This window comes from Danio rerio, chromosome 3, assembly GCF_049306965.1.
Source record: "Danio rerio strain Tuebingen ecotype United States chromosome 3, GRCz12tu, whole genome shotgun sequence".
NCBI classification, from domain to species: domain Eukaryota; kingdom Metazoa; phylum Chordata; class Actinopteri; order Cypriniformes; family Danionidae; genus Danio; species Danio rerio.
The window spans coordinates 30,081,041-30,097,061 of NC_133178.1; the positions used below are offsets into that span (position 1 = coordinate 30,081,041).

The 16,021-nt window shown below is 35.1% G+C and overlaps 1 protein-coding gene across 2 annotated transcripts in view; it reads right to left on the reverse strand.

Moving 5' to 3' along the window:
- Positions 1–16,021, reverse strand: part of LOC100534815 (DELTA-actitoxin-Aeq1c-like) — a 339,260-nt gene that overhangs the window by 29,549 nt on the left and 293,690 nt on the right. For both annotated transcript variants that reach the window (XM_073935299.1, XM_073935296.1), the window contains one exon: positions 2,382–2,513. Coding sequence is in view for 1 of the 2 variants with exons in the window: in XM_073935296.1 (XP_073791397.1) it covers positions 2,382–2,513 (132 nt within the window). In the remaining variant the exon portion in view is untranslated. The remainder of the gene's footprint in view (positions 1–2,381; positions 2,514–16,021) is intronic.

The window sequence follows — 16,021 nt, forward strand, 5'->3', positions numbered from 1 at the left end:
TTTACCCAAACATTTGTCAAAAAAATGTCCATAGATAAAGTCGGAACAAGATAACAAGTCTATTGCGTTTAGATTCACACAGGACATGTTAGGGCTGAACAATATATCATTTCAGCATCTATATTGCAATGTGCAAATCGGCAGCATTCACGTCGCAGGATGTTAAGCAGTTTCAAGTGAATTTAAATCATTTGGACACAAGAATGTATTTGTTTGCTAATTCAACAAAGACTAATGGGTAGATTAATGGTGTATATATATATATATATATATATATATATATATATATATATATATATATATATATATATATATATATATATATATATATATATATATATACATACAGTTTAAGTCAGTATTATTAGCCCCCGTTTAATTTTTTTTCTTTGTAAAATATTTTTTAGATGATGTTAAACAGAGAAAACCATTTTAAGGTCAAAATTTTTAGCCCTTTTAAGTTATATATGTAATGGGGAGACTGACACGGAGGGATCCATTTTGCAGTATTTATTAAGTCACACTTAAACATCAACACCTCGCACGGTTGTGCGAACATACAACATACAACTCAACGATGATTAGCAGATAACAGAGGCAGAGTGATTACCAGGCTTGAGTCAAGGGCAGGCAGCGTGGTTCAGAGTCCGTAATACAGGCTTTAGTCAGGGGCAGGCAGCGAGAATCAGAGTCCGTGTAATCAGGCTTTAGGTCAAGGGCAGGCAGAAGACAGAGCAGAGTCGAGGAACGGGCTAAAGTGGTAAACGGGAGATCAGGCAGGATAGAACGCTCAGAAATGCTGGCCGGGGCTAAACAAGACTTCGCAATGAAGTGTGTGTGTGAGCTGCTTATATGTGGTACGTGGGTCATTAGTGAGATGGAGAACAGGTGTGCTGGGATCTGAGTGAGAAGGATGACGTAATGGTTAGAAGTCCGGAGATGGTGACCTCTGCTGGTCAGCGAGGGGAATGACTGGGACCGAGTCGGTGACAATATATATATATATATATATATATATATATATATATATATATATATATATATATTTTTTTTTTTTTTTTTTCGATAGTCTACAGAACAAACCGTAATTATACAATAACTTGTCTAAATACCCTAACCTGCCTAGTTAACCTAATAAACCTAGTTAAGCCTTTAAATTGCCCTAAGCTGAATACTAGTGTCTTGAAAAAAATATAATAAAATATTATGTACTGTCATCATGGCAAATGTAAAATGAACCAGTTGTTAGAAATGCGTTATTAAAACTATTATGTTTAGAAATTTGTTGAAAAAAATCTTCTCTCCGCCAAACAGAAATTGGGGAAAAAACAAACAGGAAGGCTACTAATTCTGACTTCAAATGTGTAAAATTTTCAAAAAACTATTTTGTACATTTTATGCAGATGCACTCCCCCTAAATTAACCCAAATCAATGTAAAAATATGAATTCTTTTCAAATAAAGTCATCTTGTGAAAATATTCATATCACAATATATATGGCTCAAAATAAAATATTGCACTGTTTTTTTTTTTTTTTTTTTTACAATATCTGGAAAAAATGTCGAAATACAATATCAAATGCATGTGTGTTCACCCACAAATGTACAAAATGTAGATTTGTTTTAGACTATTCTAGTTTACTACAGACAATTTGAGTTCGAGAAAGTGGTGTGGATCCTATTTGAATTGAATTTAATCTAACCATATTTTGTGCTTTAAAATAGGTATGAAAACTGTTCTGCTACCATCTTCATCATTTATACAGCCCTTTATACACTGCAGATTGTCAAAGCTGCTTTACACAGATAAACAGGTAAAATAGTATAATCAATTATTAGTTACAGGGTGACGTTTCATCAATGGAAAAACAAGTTTAAGGAGACAGCAGGGCAGTTTTTCAGATCAAGTCAGCTCAGTGTTAATTTAGGGCAGCTAATTTGGTGCAATACAAATGTCAATGTTGAAAGATGTAACCTAAATCAGTAATAAGAAGCAATGAACCCAAACTTCACCAAATGACAGAAATGACTGAAATAAATACATAAATGGTCCCTATTTATATTAAGTGTCCTTAGCAACTATGTACTTAAATCAAAGTATAAATACAATGTACTTAATGTGTTCATAATGTATTGAGGAACAATTCTGGTGCTCTTGAGGAGGGATTTGGGTAGACTTAGGGACAGATTTGGCGATATAGATACTTTAAAGGTTAAGGTGTAAGGAATGGTTCAACAATGTCAACATTGGCTCATCCTAAAAATGTAGCCCTATGTACGTTTCTGGAGATTGTTAATTATGTAGCCAGAGCTACGTATGGCTGCATTTCGTCTTTAAAATGAACACTACAGGGTGGTATGATGCTGTTCCTTTTCACTTACCTCCATGTGGACGGCTTTTCCACTGTTACCAGTTTGTCTGGTAGTTTGACATGTATGTCGGCAGACTTGAGTTCAGAGTGGAGTTGACTGCGACAACAGGGTTTGAGTCCAGGAAAGAGCCATTCCAGAAAGCTGGTAAGACAAAATAAGAAGTCAAAAAATAAAATAAAATAGTAAATCACAGGGTGAGAATGTGGTAAAATCTGTAAACATTGTAAAAACCAGGTAAGGGCTTTTATTTTTCTGGATTGCTTTTCAAAACACTGCGGTTGGGTTTAGGGAAGTGGGTGGTAGGGGTAATTGGTGCTTTACAATATACTACTGGTTGGGTTTAGGGAAGGGGGAGGGTGGGGAAAATTGGTCAGTCAGTCAGTCAGTCAGTTGACAGTGACCTCTGGTGAATTTACACGAGAACAGCAGGCTTGAATGGCACTCGTGAGAGAAATTTGAGATCTGAAAAAACATACACATACAGCCTGATCTCATGAACAAAAGTAAGTATTTTACGTTTTGCCAGTTTAGTGGCTAATTCGTATAAATTCGTACAAGTTCAGTCATATGAAAATGTACAATTTTAAAAAGGAGGCATGGCACCTAACCTCACCCCTAAACCCAATCGTCATTGGGATGAGCAAATCGTACTAAATTGTACGAATTAGATTGTACGAATTCATACGAATTAGCCACTAAATCAAAAAGTTACGAATTGCCGTGAGATTGTGTTGACACATACTGCCTCTGGCAGATTCGTGAAAACAAAAACTGCAAAAAAAATATAGCTCCGTTTCTTTACAGAAATGTATATAGGGGTACGTAATGAGAATGAGACTGGGTTGAACAATGTATACTGTAAAAAATGATGGGTTTCACACAATTCCATCATGTTATCCCAACATAAATTGATTAAATTGACTCAATCATTTTTACAAATTTAGTTGGATTGAACATAAACCAATGGAGTTGTCCCTAATAAAATCTTAAGAAATGTGTAGTTTCAGCTCATTTTAAATAAGTAGCTTAAATAAGTTATTTTTTGAGTGAAATTATAAATGTAGTTACAGTAATGAAGTACATTTGTAATTACATGCAGGTATTTAATCAGGCAAAAGTACAATGTAAAAACATGTATAAGTACATTGTAATAAATGATTCATTTCAGTCAAAGTACACACTTAATATATAACAGGACTAAATAAATAAATAATAACAGCCAGTTCTCCTCTGGCCAAGAGAAAGAAGAATGAAGTAGTGTTAGCCAGCAGTATAAGACTGCTGCTGTGTAAACATAGCCCCACCAAGTTGTAAACCTGCCAGTAAACGACTGTGAACAACACGAGGGAATTGAACAAAGAACTTTTCGCATCTTGACACAAGACTGAAATATGAAATCCTGATCTGTATTAAGCGGTGCGGATATTGTTGAACACAGAGACAAATCGTGCTCATCTCCAATGACCCCGGCGAGGAAAATGAAAGTCCACACCCTATCAGTAAATAAATCAATCAAAATTTAATTCAGACTTGCACACGGTGACCTTCACATCGGTGGACTTATAAAAACGGCCATCATGCCACGTGAATTTCATTTACGGCCTCCTACTCTCTGTCCTCTAAAAGCAATAAGGAGTAATTGGGGATGGCACTCACTCATACCAAATGATCTTTTTCAGTCCTCTCCGCCGAGCTGTCAGGGAAACACAATCCCTCTCTCTGTCTCTCACTCTCTCTCGCTCTCGTTTTCCTCGATGCGCATTTATCCCATTACTCTCACTGTGGAGACTAATTAACTCTGCATAAGTGAAAATGAGAATTGGTTTCTAGTGGGTGTTGGACGGATGACAGAGCCTCTCAATCCTCGCGTATGCAGTTTACACACCTTTGGCTTCCTCTGTGATTGTTAATCTGTATGTCCCCAATTAAAGCCCACCGGGGGTGTCATCGCGATGTCATCAGGTGTGTGCTCATTAACACTTGACGGTTAACTCGGCCCACTCAAGACCTGGCATGGCCTCATTTGTTTCGCTGTGTAACGAAACCGATTTGAAACGAGCGTAATATGTTTTCCTCAATTAAGAAATATCACGAGCAAGGGTGCTGTTGCACTGAATATCTGCATGATATCTGGCCATGAATCTAAAGGTACTCATAACCCTGTGTGTGTACTGCTGGAACTCGGTAGCCCTTTGGTCTCATTTTTCAAATGCCATTGCTTTGTTTTAATTACCCCAATGCAAAGGTCTCATAAGGTACCTACAGGAATTATACTGGGTGTAATATTATTTTACTTTAAACAAAAGATCTGTCTGGTTCTTGGATTGGCTGATAGCCGTGTGATATTCTCCAAGTAACAGCACTCATCCAGGCTCTTCACCCTTCATCCTTGTGTATTACTCCACCCACATAAAGCACCAAGCAGAGGACACTCTACAGTTTGACAAATACTGCAGCTGTTGGACAACATAATGTACTATTGAGGCTGTTTTAGTAGAGAATGTAGTTGTTTAGATTGCAACTATAAAGTTTATTTATAAGGATAGTGCCTATTTTTAAATATTTATCATTTCTGAGAGACAGCGCATTGGCGGCCATTAGCCTGTCCTCGAGCAGACCAAAGATGGTTGATGCTGTCCATCCACAAGATGGCGACAGAGATTACATAATAAACCTTTAGAGGAAGAAAAATACAGCATAATTTTGAACTACAGCTGATCTAATCATTATAAAACTGGTGACTCGATCACTCTCTTTTCTATGTTGTAGTGCTGTATTTATACCATAGTAATTGTAGTGTGTTGAGTGTGAGATGGGACTCATCTTAAAGTTTTAAAACCAGAGATGGTCATCTGTTTCTAATGAGTTTCCTGTTTTAGCTATTGCAGACTAGTTCAGTAAAAAGAAAGAAAGAAAGAAAGAAAGAAAGAAAGAAAGAAAGAAGAAATACCTGCATGTGTTTTTCCTTATCGCAAACACAACAGTAATCTGGTAGTGTTTGCGTTGTTTTGGTTTGTTCGAGGTTAATTATTGTGTTCTCCCGATTATAACAGAGAAATTAAATCTCTGTAGACTGATGGCATTTCATGCCGTTCAGCCTTATAATGTTTAAATGTCAGCAAAATCATCTTTTTTTGTCACAAAATATTTTAGTGAGCGGTCAGAAATGCCTTGTTCATGCCATAGGTCAGAAGAGAATGGTCAGAGTTGTTTTTAAGCTGAAAAAAGCAGCGACAAATTAAAGGAGTAGTTCACCAAAATAAATACATAAATTAATTAATCAGTCATCCTAAATTTATTTCTATTGAACGTAAAAGAAGATATATTGAAGTCTGAAAACCTGTAACTATTGACTTCAAAAGTATCTGTTTTTTCTACTATGTAAATCAATTAGTACAGTTTTCTAGCTTTCTTCAACATATCTTCTTTTGGGTTCAATAGAATAAATAAACTTATAAAGGTTTACAGCCACATAAAGGAGAGTAAATTGTGAGTTTATTTTTATTTTGGGGTGAACTATTTTGATATTATAATGTGCCAAAGCTGTGTATTGCTATCATGTCAATATGGGGTAAAATATTTGAGGAACTTGCTGATTCTACACAATGAAGAATTTATGCAATTGTGATGGATAAACAGGTTACAAATGGCCAATACCGGTGACTGGTTTGTGGTATTGTATCATTATTTTCAATGTACAATTTTTTGATTTGGTGCAAAAAAACAAACAAAACAAAACTGTTCTTGGAATTAATCTTACAACAAATCAAAAATTGTGCTTTTTTTTAGAAACACTCCAATACATTTTCAATTGCATCAACAGCAAACCCAGACCACAAAGCATACCCTTACAACACAAAGGTTTTATCAATTTCTATACTTTGCCTTTCTTCTAGTCCAGTGTTTCTCAACTGCTGGGTCCCGTGTGTGTGGTCAAAAAAAAAAAAAAGTTTAATTTTTAACTTATTTTGCTTATATCAGACTTTTATTTTAAAATGCGTGCGACAACCATACCGTTTGACACGTGAAATTTCATTTATAGCACCAAATATGTCAAAGCGCAAGTACGACCCTGAATATGTAAAGTGTGGATTTACACATACTGACGACAAAAAAGGCCTAAAACCTCAGTGTGTAGTGAGGTGCTCTCACAACAGAGCGTGAAACCTTCTAAATTAAAACGACATTTAGAAACCAAACATCCCAGTTGCAAGGACAAACCTGTGGACTATTTTCAAAGACGACTCGACGAATAGCTTAGGGCATCAAAAAAGTGCCTAATATCTTCATGTTCAAAACAAGTACAGGCACGAGAACACAGATCCAATTCATATCGGATAAGTTTCCACATATGAACAAGGTCTGAATCTGATTTGAGTAAATCTGAATTCATTTGATTTGTTCCTGCTTACACGTATATGAGCTATATCCGATCTGTGCCACATAGGAGAAAAAAATCGGAATTGAGTCACCTGAACAGTGCAGTGTAAATGCGGCCTTAGTTTTTGAGCAATTTAAATTTGAGAATAGACACATTGTTCAAAGTATGTGTGTGTGTATGTGTGTGTGTGTGTGTGTGAAAGAGAGAGATTTGCTTTTTCTATACTCTCAAAAGAAATGATTCAATATAGTAACTGAAGGAACCCTTTTTTAGAGTGTAAACAGATCAAGAGAGATAAATCAATAAAAAAATATGTATCCCTATCGAAGAAAGGAGACATATGGCGTCAAAAAAGGCATTTTACTTTACAGTATGCCATGTGGTTTTGTAAACAGATGCTTTACTATGGTAGAGACTGGTATTGTAAGTCACCTTGAAAGGGCAGAAGTTCAGTAAAGACTCAGTATAGCACAGTATGCACTGTAACTTGCGACAACATTTACTGTATTGGCAGCAAATACAGTCAATATAAAGGATATAAACACACAGGATAGTGCAGGTAGAGACACATATTTTTCAACAGAGATATTTGAAGTCCTTCAAGGCCAATCTTTTAATTTATCAGAGGACCACACCCCAAAAGTGACATCTCCACCCGAAACAGTCATGTTTAAACATTGCCAACACTAAGAAAGCATTACATCAGGTCTGATTGTGAAATGGAAACGTTTAATTTTTTTCGATAAATGCCTGTGACTACTTTTATCTGTTAGAGTATGTGATAAATTGTTGAGAAGAGATTATAACGTAGGCCACATTTATTGTGCAATATTAGCAGATCAGTCAGACACTTGACTGTACACAGTACACATGAGAATCCCATGAATATTCATAAGGATGATCTCAAATATTATGTTAAAACATGTTTGCTAGAACATAGAATTTTAATCTGAAAGACAAAAATCCAATAAAGCTACAAATATGTTGCATTTCAAAATGCTCATGGAGTTCAGATGCATTTGCAGTGTTACTATGGTGTGATTTGTAATAACTGTCATATTAAAGAGGAGTTTTTCTTCAAGTCACATAGAAGTGATCATTTGCACACTATTGCTGAGCAAATCAATTCTCAATTCAATCCTCCTACCAGATCTTACCTCAATAATGTCAGGAATTTACCTCAATTAATGTCAGATATATGAATGTGACTCTTACACCCTCTTGAGGACTATTTGTTAGCATCATGTACAAACAAAAATACACATCAAGCCTTAATGGTGGCTAGAATTCCAGAACAGATGTTTATAAATATTCAAAATGCTAAATATTAAAACACTTTTTTGTTTTAGTTGACATGAAATAATAACAATCTTATTCTATTACGTTGGAAGTGATTCATCTATAGGCGGCACGGTGGCTCAGAGACTGGCTCATTTCTGTGTGGAGTTTGCATGTTCTCTACGTGTTGGCATGGGTTTCTTTTGTGTGCTCTGGTTTCCCCCACTGTCCAAAGACATGCGCTGTAGGTGAATTGGATAAACTGTGTGTGAATGTGAGAGTGGGTGTTTCCCAGTACTGGGTTGCAGCTGGAAGGGTCTCCGTTTTGCAAAACATATGCCAGAACATTTGGCGGTTCATTCAGCTGTGGCAACCCCTTATATATAAGGGACTAAGCCAAAGGAAAATGAATGAATAAATAATCAATGCATACACTTAAATCAATATGTATGCTTACAACTGATGTATAAAACTTAATGGACCATTTGACTTAGATTTATAATATGTCACAATACAATATCTGCTACTTCCATTTTGCTACTTCCATTTTGTTTCCAACTTTAAGTTGGAAAGTAAGAAGAAAAACTACCGAAAAGTTTCCTTTTTGAATGTCTCATTTGAATCTGGCCCTTGATTCTGAAAGAGTGCTGCTGGCTGGGCGCTTCGACCGACATCATATGAACACAATTCACAACAATAATCAAGTGTTTGTGAATTAGCAGCTTTTACTGGAACAGCATGACAGCATTTCCTTCTGTGCGAAGGCTGTTGGTCATGGGCACTGATCAAAAGGCCTGCATGAATAGTATGGGCTGAAGTAAACAGCAGCAGAACTCTGATGCCTTGTTTGTTATTAGAGGATTATGTTAGTATCATGGCAGGAGTCAGTGCTCTCTGAAAACAATAATGCAAAGGCAACAGATGTGGCCCACTGTGCCTGGCAACACATGAAATGTCAAGTGCACTTGAAAGAATCACCGTGTGTAGAATCACAACCTCGCACACACATACCTAAACACACACACACAAAATGGTATTCAACCTCCTGAAGGTGCTCGTGCGCATATTTTATTTTATGCTGTTTGTTATTTAATCATGACTGATTTCATTCAACATTGAAGATGTTATTAAACCTTTGCATCTGTGAATGTTCTCTGTTGTTGAGCATTGCTGTTCAAGCTTAGTCACTGTTGATCCAGATGGATTTCTTTCAGTTAAACGTAATCAGATGTGAAATATGAGGCTGTTTCTTGAATTGCATTAGGTTTTTTGAAAGGATAAAGATGTTGATGTCTTTTCTGTCTCTTTATATCCTTCAGTTTATCTCAGTTTAGTGTTCAGAGAGTATGAATGATCCAGGTTTATTTTTCTAAAGTGAAAAACAAACAAACAAACAAAAAAAACTGTTCTGCTTGTTTAAGAATCTGCAACTGGCCCAACATAGCAACATTGGTTCAACCAATGGTGTGAGTTTTAAGAAGGGGCTATTTGCTTTCTGGCGAATGGCTGATGTGTTTGGGGAAACTTATATTTTGTTGATTCTTTTTCCACATTTTGTTAAGTAAAATTCATATGGCAAGTACATGCTAACCGAGTATCATGATATTAGTTATAACTTAAAGTCAGCAAAACAGGTAAAAGTCTAACTCAAAGGAGTGCCAACATTTTTGACACTATTCTTTTTGTTATATCTGTGTACAATGCTATTAGATTCACAGAATTCACTCATGAACGTAAAATTAGCTATATTAAACATGACATTATGAATTTGGTAACATCTTGAAGGAATATAGCATAAGTACTTAGACCGTTTTAAAAAGGATTTTGCTGTTTTGTGTGAAATCAAAAGTAAATTAAAGCATGTATAAAAAGTTTTCTTAGCTTAAATAAAGTGACAGATATATCATTGTACAAAGTGAGCTTTTCATAATAATAATAATAATAATAATAATAATAATAATAATAATAACTATTACTATTATTGTTATTATTATTATTATTATTATTATTATTATAAAACACTTTTATAATAATTTAAAATATTTTGTTATTCTGTTATTATTATTATTCTGTTATTATTATTATATATAATATTATTATTATAACACAATTGTTATAATAATTTAAAATATTTTGTTATTCTGTTATTATTATTATTATTATTATTATTATTATTATTATTATTATTATTATTATAACACAATTGTTATAATAACTTAAAATATTTTGTTATTCTGGTATTATTATTATTATTATTATTATTATTATTATTATTATAACACAATTGTTCATCCATATTTTAATAACCAGGATAAAAACTTGGGGAAAAAAACATTAAATAAGTTTCATGATTTCAGTGGGCATGTTTCTAACCAGTGAAATTTATTGAAACCAAAACTATGGAGGTTTGTGTTTTATATAATTTTATATATATTTATTTATATATTTATATTTATTCTCTCCTGCATTCATTCCTTGTCATCTGTTTTTTCAAGCTGGGTCGCAGGGGCAGCAGTCTTAGGAGAGAACCCCAGACTTCCCTCTCCCCAGACACTTCCTCCAGCTCCTCCGGGGAATCCTAAAGCGTTCCCAGGCCAGCTGGGAGACATAGTCCCTTCAGCGTGTCCTGGGTCTTCCCCGCGGCCTCTTCCCGGTGGGACATGCCTGGAACACCTCCCTAGGTAGGCGTCCAGGAAGCATCTGAAACAGATGCCCGAGCCACCTCAGCTGACTTCTCTAGATGTGGAGGAGCAGCGGCTTTACTCCAAACTTTTCCCGGGTGACAGAGCTCCTCACCTTATCTATAAGGGTGCGACCAGCCACCCTACAAAGGTAACTCATTTCGACCGATTGTATCTGAGATTTTGTCCTTTCGTTTATGACCCAAAGTTCATGATCATAAGTGAGATTAAGAACGTAGATTGACCGGTAAATTGAGACGTTTGCCTTTCAGCTCAGCTCCTCCTTTACCACAAAGGTGGGGTAAGGACTTTCCTCCAACCTGGAGATGGCTAACCACCTTTTTCCGGTGGAGCACCATGGCCTCAGATTTGGAGGTGCTGATTCCCAGCCACGTCTCAATCAGCAGCAAACCACTCCAGTGCATGCTGAAGGTCCATGTCTGATGTCTGACTTAACAACGTTTTATATTATATTATATTATATTATATTATATTATATTATATTATATTATATTATATTATATTATATATTATATTATTCAAAACAAAAATATATTTATTTTTTGATAATAATAATAATAATAATAATAATAATAATAATAATAATAATAAAAATAAAGAAAAATAAATAATACAAAACATGCACACATTAAGGGATATTTCAAAATACAAGCCTTAAAAATAACTCCTACAGGTTTATTAATGGATGACAGAATGTTCATTTTTCATTTGGGTGAACTATCCCTTTAAGAGCCCTGTGCCATCACTATGAGGTTAAATGAACATGTCTCATAGCTTTATTCTCTGAGGACAGATTATATGCAAAAGAGCATCCATCAGAGGATAAGCCTCAGAGCGGGAGCCATTGATCTCCAGCGGGTCCCGATCAGCAATAATCACCCCCTATCCCAGCCCTCGTGATGCTAACCTATCGATCTGTTCCACGCCCCCTCTCTACACACACATTTATTTTCATTAACACTGCTACACATTGGACACCTCAGACATCACAGACAAATAAACAAACAAACACACGCACACACAGTCCAATGGGGCATAGAATGGCTCGGGGTCTCTGACCACTTGGGGGCCCCAAACTGTTGCAGATATTATGCATGCAGAATACTGTACAAAACATTTTTGTTCTATCTGAGTAATTGGCTGAGCTGTTTAACATTGTGCAAGCCCATAGCTATTAATAATCTACTTTAAACAAGCCAGACGGGACTTTTCTGAGAAATCAGAGATGTTTTGCTGCACTACAATGCGCAACAAATATATAAAGCAGGTTGCACCACTTATGACTTGAGTTTTTTGTGCTTTTTTAATTAAACTAAGAGCTATTTATTTCTCAAAATGCCTTCAGAAAAGCGAATCATAACCAGAGATCATAACCAATGTGCACCACAGAAGCAGACTGGTATCTTCTAACATTTTAGATAAAACTGAATAAAACTGAAAGAATTCATTCAGAATTCTTGTTGAACTGGAATTTTTCATGTTATGAAGTGGAATTTATTTAATTAAAACAACTTTTTTTTAAAAAAAGCAAGACTTTATTTTAATCATTTAAAAAAGGTTTAAACAGGTCAAAGTTTGTCTATTTACTTTTACAGTTAATAAATGTATTATGCATTATTTCTACATACTTGCAGATGAATTAGTTTTTTAAATTGACCTTTCGTGGCTTTATTCTGTTCTGTACACACACACACAGTTTAGTAATTTATATTAATAAATATATCAAGGTAAAAGTATAGCAATTAAAAGTAATAAATATTGGTAAAAAAAAAGCAGTGAGTAGCACGATTGCCACACAGCAAGAATGTCTCTGTTTCGAGCCACAGCTGAGTCAGTTGGCATTTCTGTGTGGAGTTTGCAAGTCCAAAGACATGTGGTATAGGTGAATTGGGTAAGCTAAATTGTCCATAGTGTATGTGTGAGAATGAGTGTGTATGGATGCTTCCCATTGATGGGTTGCAGCTGGAAGGGCATCCGCTGCATAAAAACATAAGTGATGGATAAGTTGGCAGTTCATTCCAGATAAATTGGGGGTTTATTGATGAACCATTTAAATATGTATCAGAGTTGTGCCATTTTTTTGTATACAAAACAAAAACAAATAAAAAAAAAAATCAAAGGGAAACATTTTTGTATCTATTCATGTTGCCAGATGTTACTAGTATAAACACCATAGTAAATTATAACAAGGCCATTACAATATTAAGCTCAAACATTTATATTGAAAATAAATAACCAAACACTAAAATATTTCAACCTTAAGTTGTCTACTTAACTCAATCAATAGTTTTAAAGCCTGAAATGCTCAACAAAGTCTAGATATGTCAACACTTTGAGTGTGCTCCATGAAGCAACTTTGGAAACAGAAACAAAACACAATGCCTTTATTGATGGTAAATAAAATCATAAAATGTCCCAGGTTGCACGATTTTGGATATCAAATGCGCAAGATGATCAAATGCAACATTTGAATTCAATCATTCTGTAACATTACAGTGTGCATGAAGCCATTGTTTCTATTTGCTGGTTGTCTATTCAAAATCAAAATTGAACTGGTCTGGAATATAATTAAGCATTCCCAATTGAGTTTTGAATGCCTCACAATTCTTGTATAAATGTGGAAGGGGGTCACTGAGGGTCTGATTGGATTTATTCTCAGTGGTCCAGTTTTTTTTTTTCTTTAAATAGAATACACCAGTATGCTAATGTAGGAAACATCAGGGAAAGGTCTCCATAATATTAAGCTAGCATCCTGGGAGTTCATTTAAACATTACACCTCATACGTGTATTCTTAAAGGCAGTATATTAGGTTTTCCCACAATCAAGGTTATTAAAGTTTTACATTTTTAATTTGTTCTCATTTTAATATATTTATAAATTGCTGTACATTTTAGTTCAGTTTTTAGTTTAATTTGGTGAACACTTTTCTGTTTTAATTTTATATATTTGGTATCAGTTTTTGTTTGAGTAATTCTACTTTAACAGAGTTAAAGTGTACAATAGTGTGTGAGCAATAGTAACAGTGCAGACCAAAGCCAATTTTAATGCACAGCTTAAGATAAACCTCTAAAATAACAGAAAAACAATAGTTTGAACTGTCAGACACAGAACCCAAAACTACAGAATGGTAAGTCAACAAAAGCAATTTAAACAATTAAAAGTACAAATTATGAAGAATATTATAAATAAATACATATTTCTTGATTCTGTTATTTTACCTTTTTTTTCCTCCCGGCAGCTTGGGTTAATTTGCAGAAATTTACCGTAAAATAACAGATGTTAAAAGACAGAAGTTTACCGGAAATTTAAATATAAGTAAATTTCTGTGATTTAACGGCCACTATTTTACATTAAATTGCTGTATTTTAATGGCCACTATTTTACAGTAAATTTCTGTAATTTAACGGCCGCTATTTCGCAGTAAATTGCTGTAATTTAATGGTCACTATTTTACAGTAAATTACTGTTATTTAACGGCCGCTATTTCAAAGTAAATTGCTGTAATTTAACAGCCCCCAGCACCCCAGCTGCCGGAAAAAAACATGTAAAATAACACATTTTTTAAAAGTGTAGCTAAACATGTCTAGTTTGTTACTATTATTTGTTTTGGGAAATTTACAAAATAAATACATTTTAAGCACCTGCAGGTACTTCTCTAAACAGTTGCAGGTCAGATTTTCCACCTGAACAATTGCTTGTTAATTCTGAAAACTCTTTATTTAACTTATTATTGCTTCATTTCAATTATATCTGACTCTTCTTTTAGTTTTAGTTGTTAATTTATTGTGAACTTTTATTCCATTTCAGTTAACATTTTTTTTTTTAGCCAACAGTTTTACTTAGTTTTAGTTTTCTATAGCCTTGGCTCCTGAGACAGTCCCCCCTAACTGCCTTTTTAATGGAATGTAAGTAATAGGCATTAAAGAAAGGACTGCAAAAGACTTTGTACCGAGATGGATTATTAGAGAGGAGGGGGGAGAAAACGAGAGAAAGAGATTCCTGTTTTAATTAGTGCGGTCATCTGAGGTATAAAAGGTGGCTTGTTGAAACCACCTCATATTAATGAGCGATGACCTAACCAAAGTCACAGCGACTTCAGCTAATAGTTCGGCGGTCTCCTTCAGAGCAGTGCACTTCGACCTGCAAAGCGCCAGCTCCACATAATCACATTGCAGAGGCAAATCAATACGTCATAAATATACGCTGTAATATTTATTCATGGATGATCCGCGAGCCGCAGAGGCCACAAATCTAATTCATTCAACTCTATGATGTACAAGCAGGAAACAACAGCAGCCATTAAACACAGCCCCATCGACCGGGCGAGAGATTCCAGCAGTGCCGAGTCCGATTGTGCCTCGCGGGCACGCCGGTGCCCAAAATCTATCCAATCACAAAGATCTGGGACCAAAATCCACTGATGCTGCAATGCCTCCTGGGACTCTCTGCCTGCTGTCAAGCCGCAAGTTTGGAGAGGGCGTTTTTGTTTATCAATTCATTTATCTCACAAAGAAAAGAGAAGGATGAGCACTTATTAACTTCACTCTTGCCCCACTCCTCCTCCCAGAGGTATTCCTCCATAAATAAAGGGAGGGAAGATCTTTGCATAATTGTTTGTTTCTCTCTTTTAAAAAAGTAATTAAGAGTGTGGGATTGAAGGGCAGTGAGCCAGAAGAAGAGTCCAGGGAATAATTAAGGATTGATCAACAAGAGAGACATCTACAGGAACTTCAGTCTGCGTTGGCACGATCGCAGATGGCACTCTCAAAATATCTTTGTTGTGTGCGTGTGTTTGTATCGCTGTGTGCATGTGTGTGTGTGTGTGTGTGTGTGTGTGTGTGTGCGCGCGCGCGGGTGGTTTAAAGGGACCTTACGTTGCAAACTGAAATGTTAATGTTTTAGTTGTACGAAACGCACAAAGAGTGAAGGATAAATAAGTGATGCAAAATTAAAAAGAAAAACTGTATTTAATCTACTGAGGGCAAACATGGACCAGGGTTAATTAAAATTAATAATAGTACAAAACTAAATAAACAAATAAATAAATATCTATCTATTTAAATGATGAATTATACTATTATACAGTATATATAATGTATAATGTTAAAATTAAGATAGTAATATTTAAAATATAAATGATGATGAAAATTATATTTATTAAATGACAATAAGAAATGTTACAGTACAGTCTATTGAATAGGATAGTTCTTTTTCCCTCTCATTTTCTATTCAGTTAGGCATTTTAGTGACATTTTAAGAACTAATATTTACAAGATCAACTTGAAGG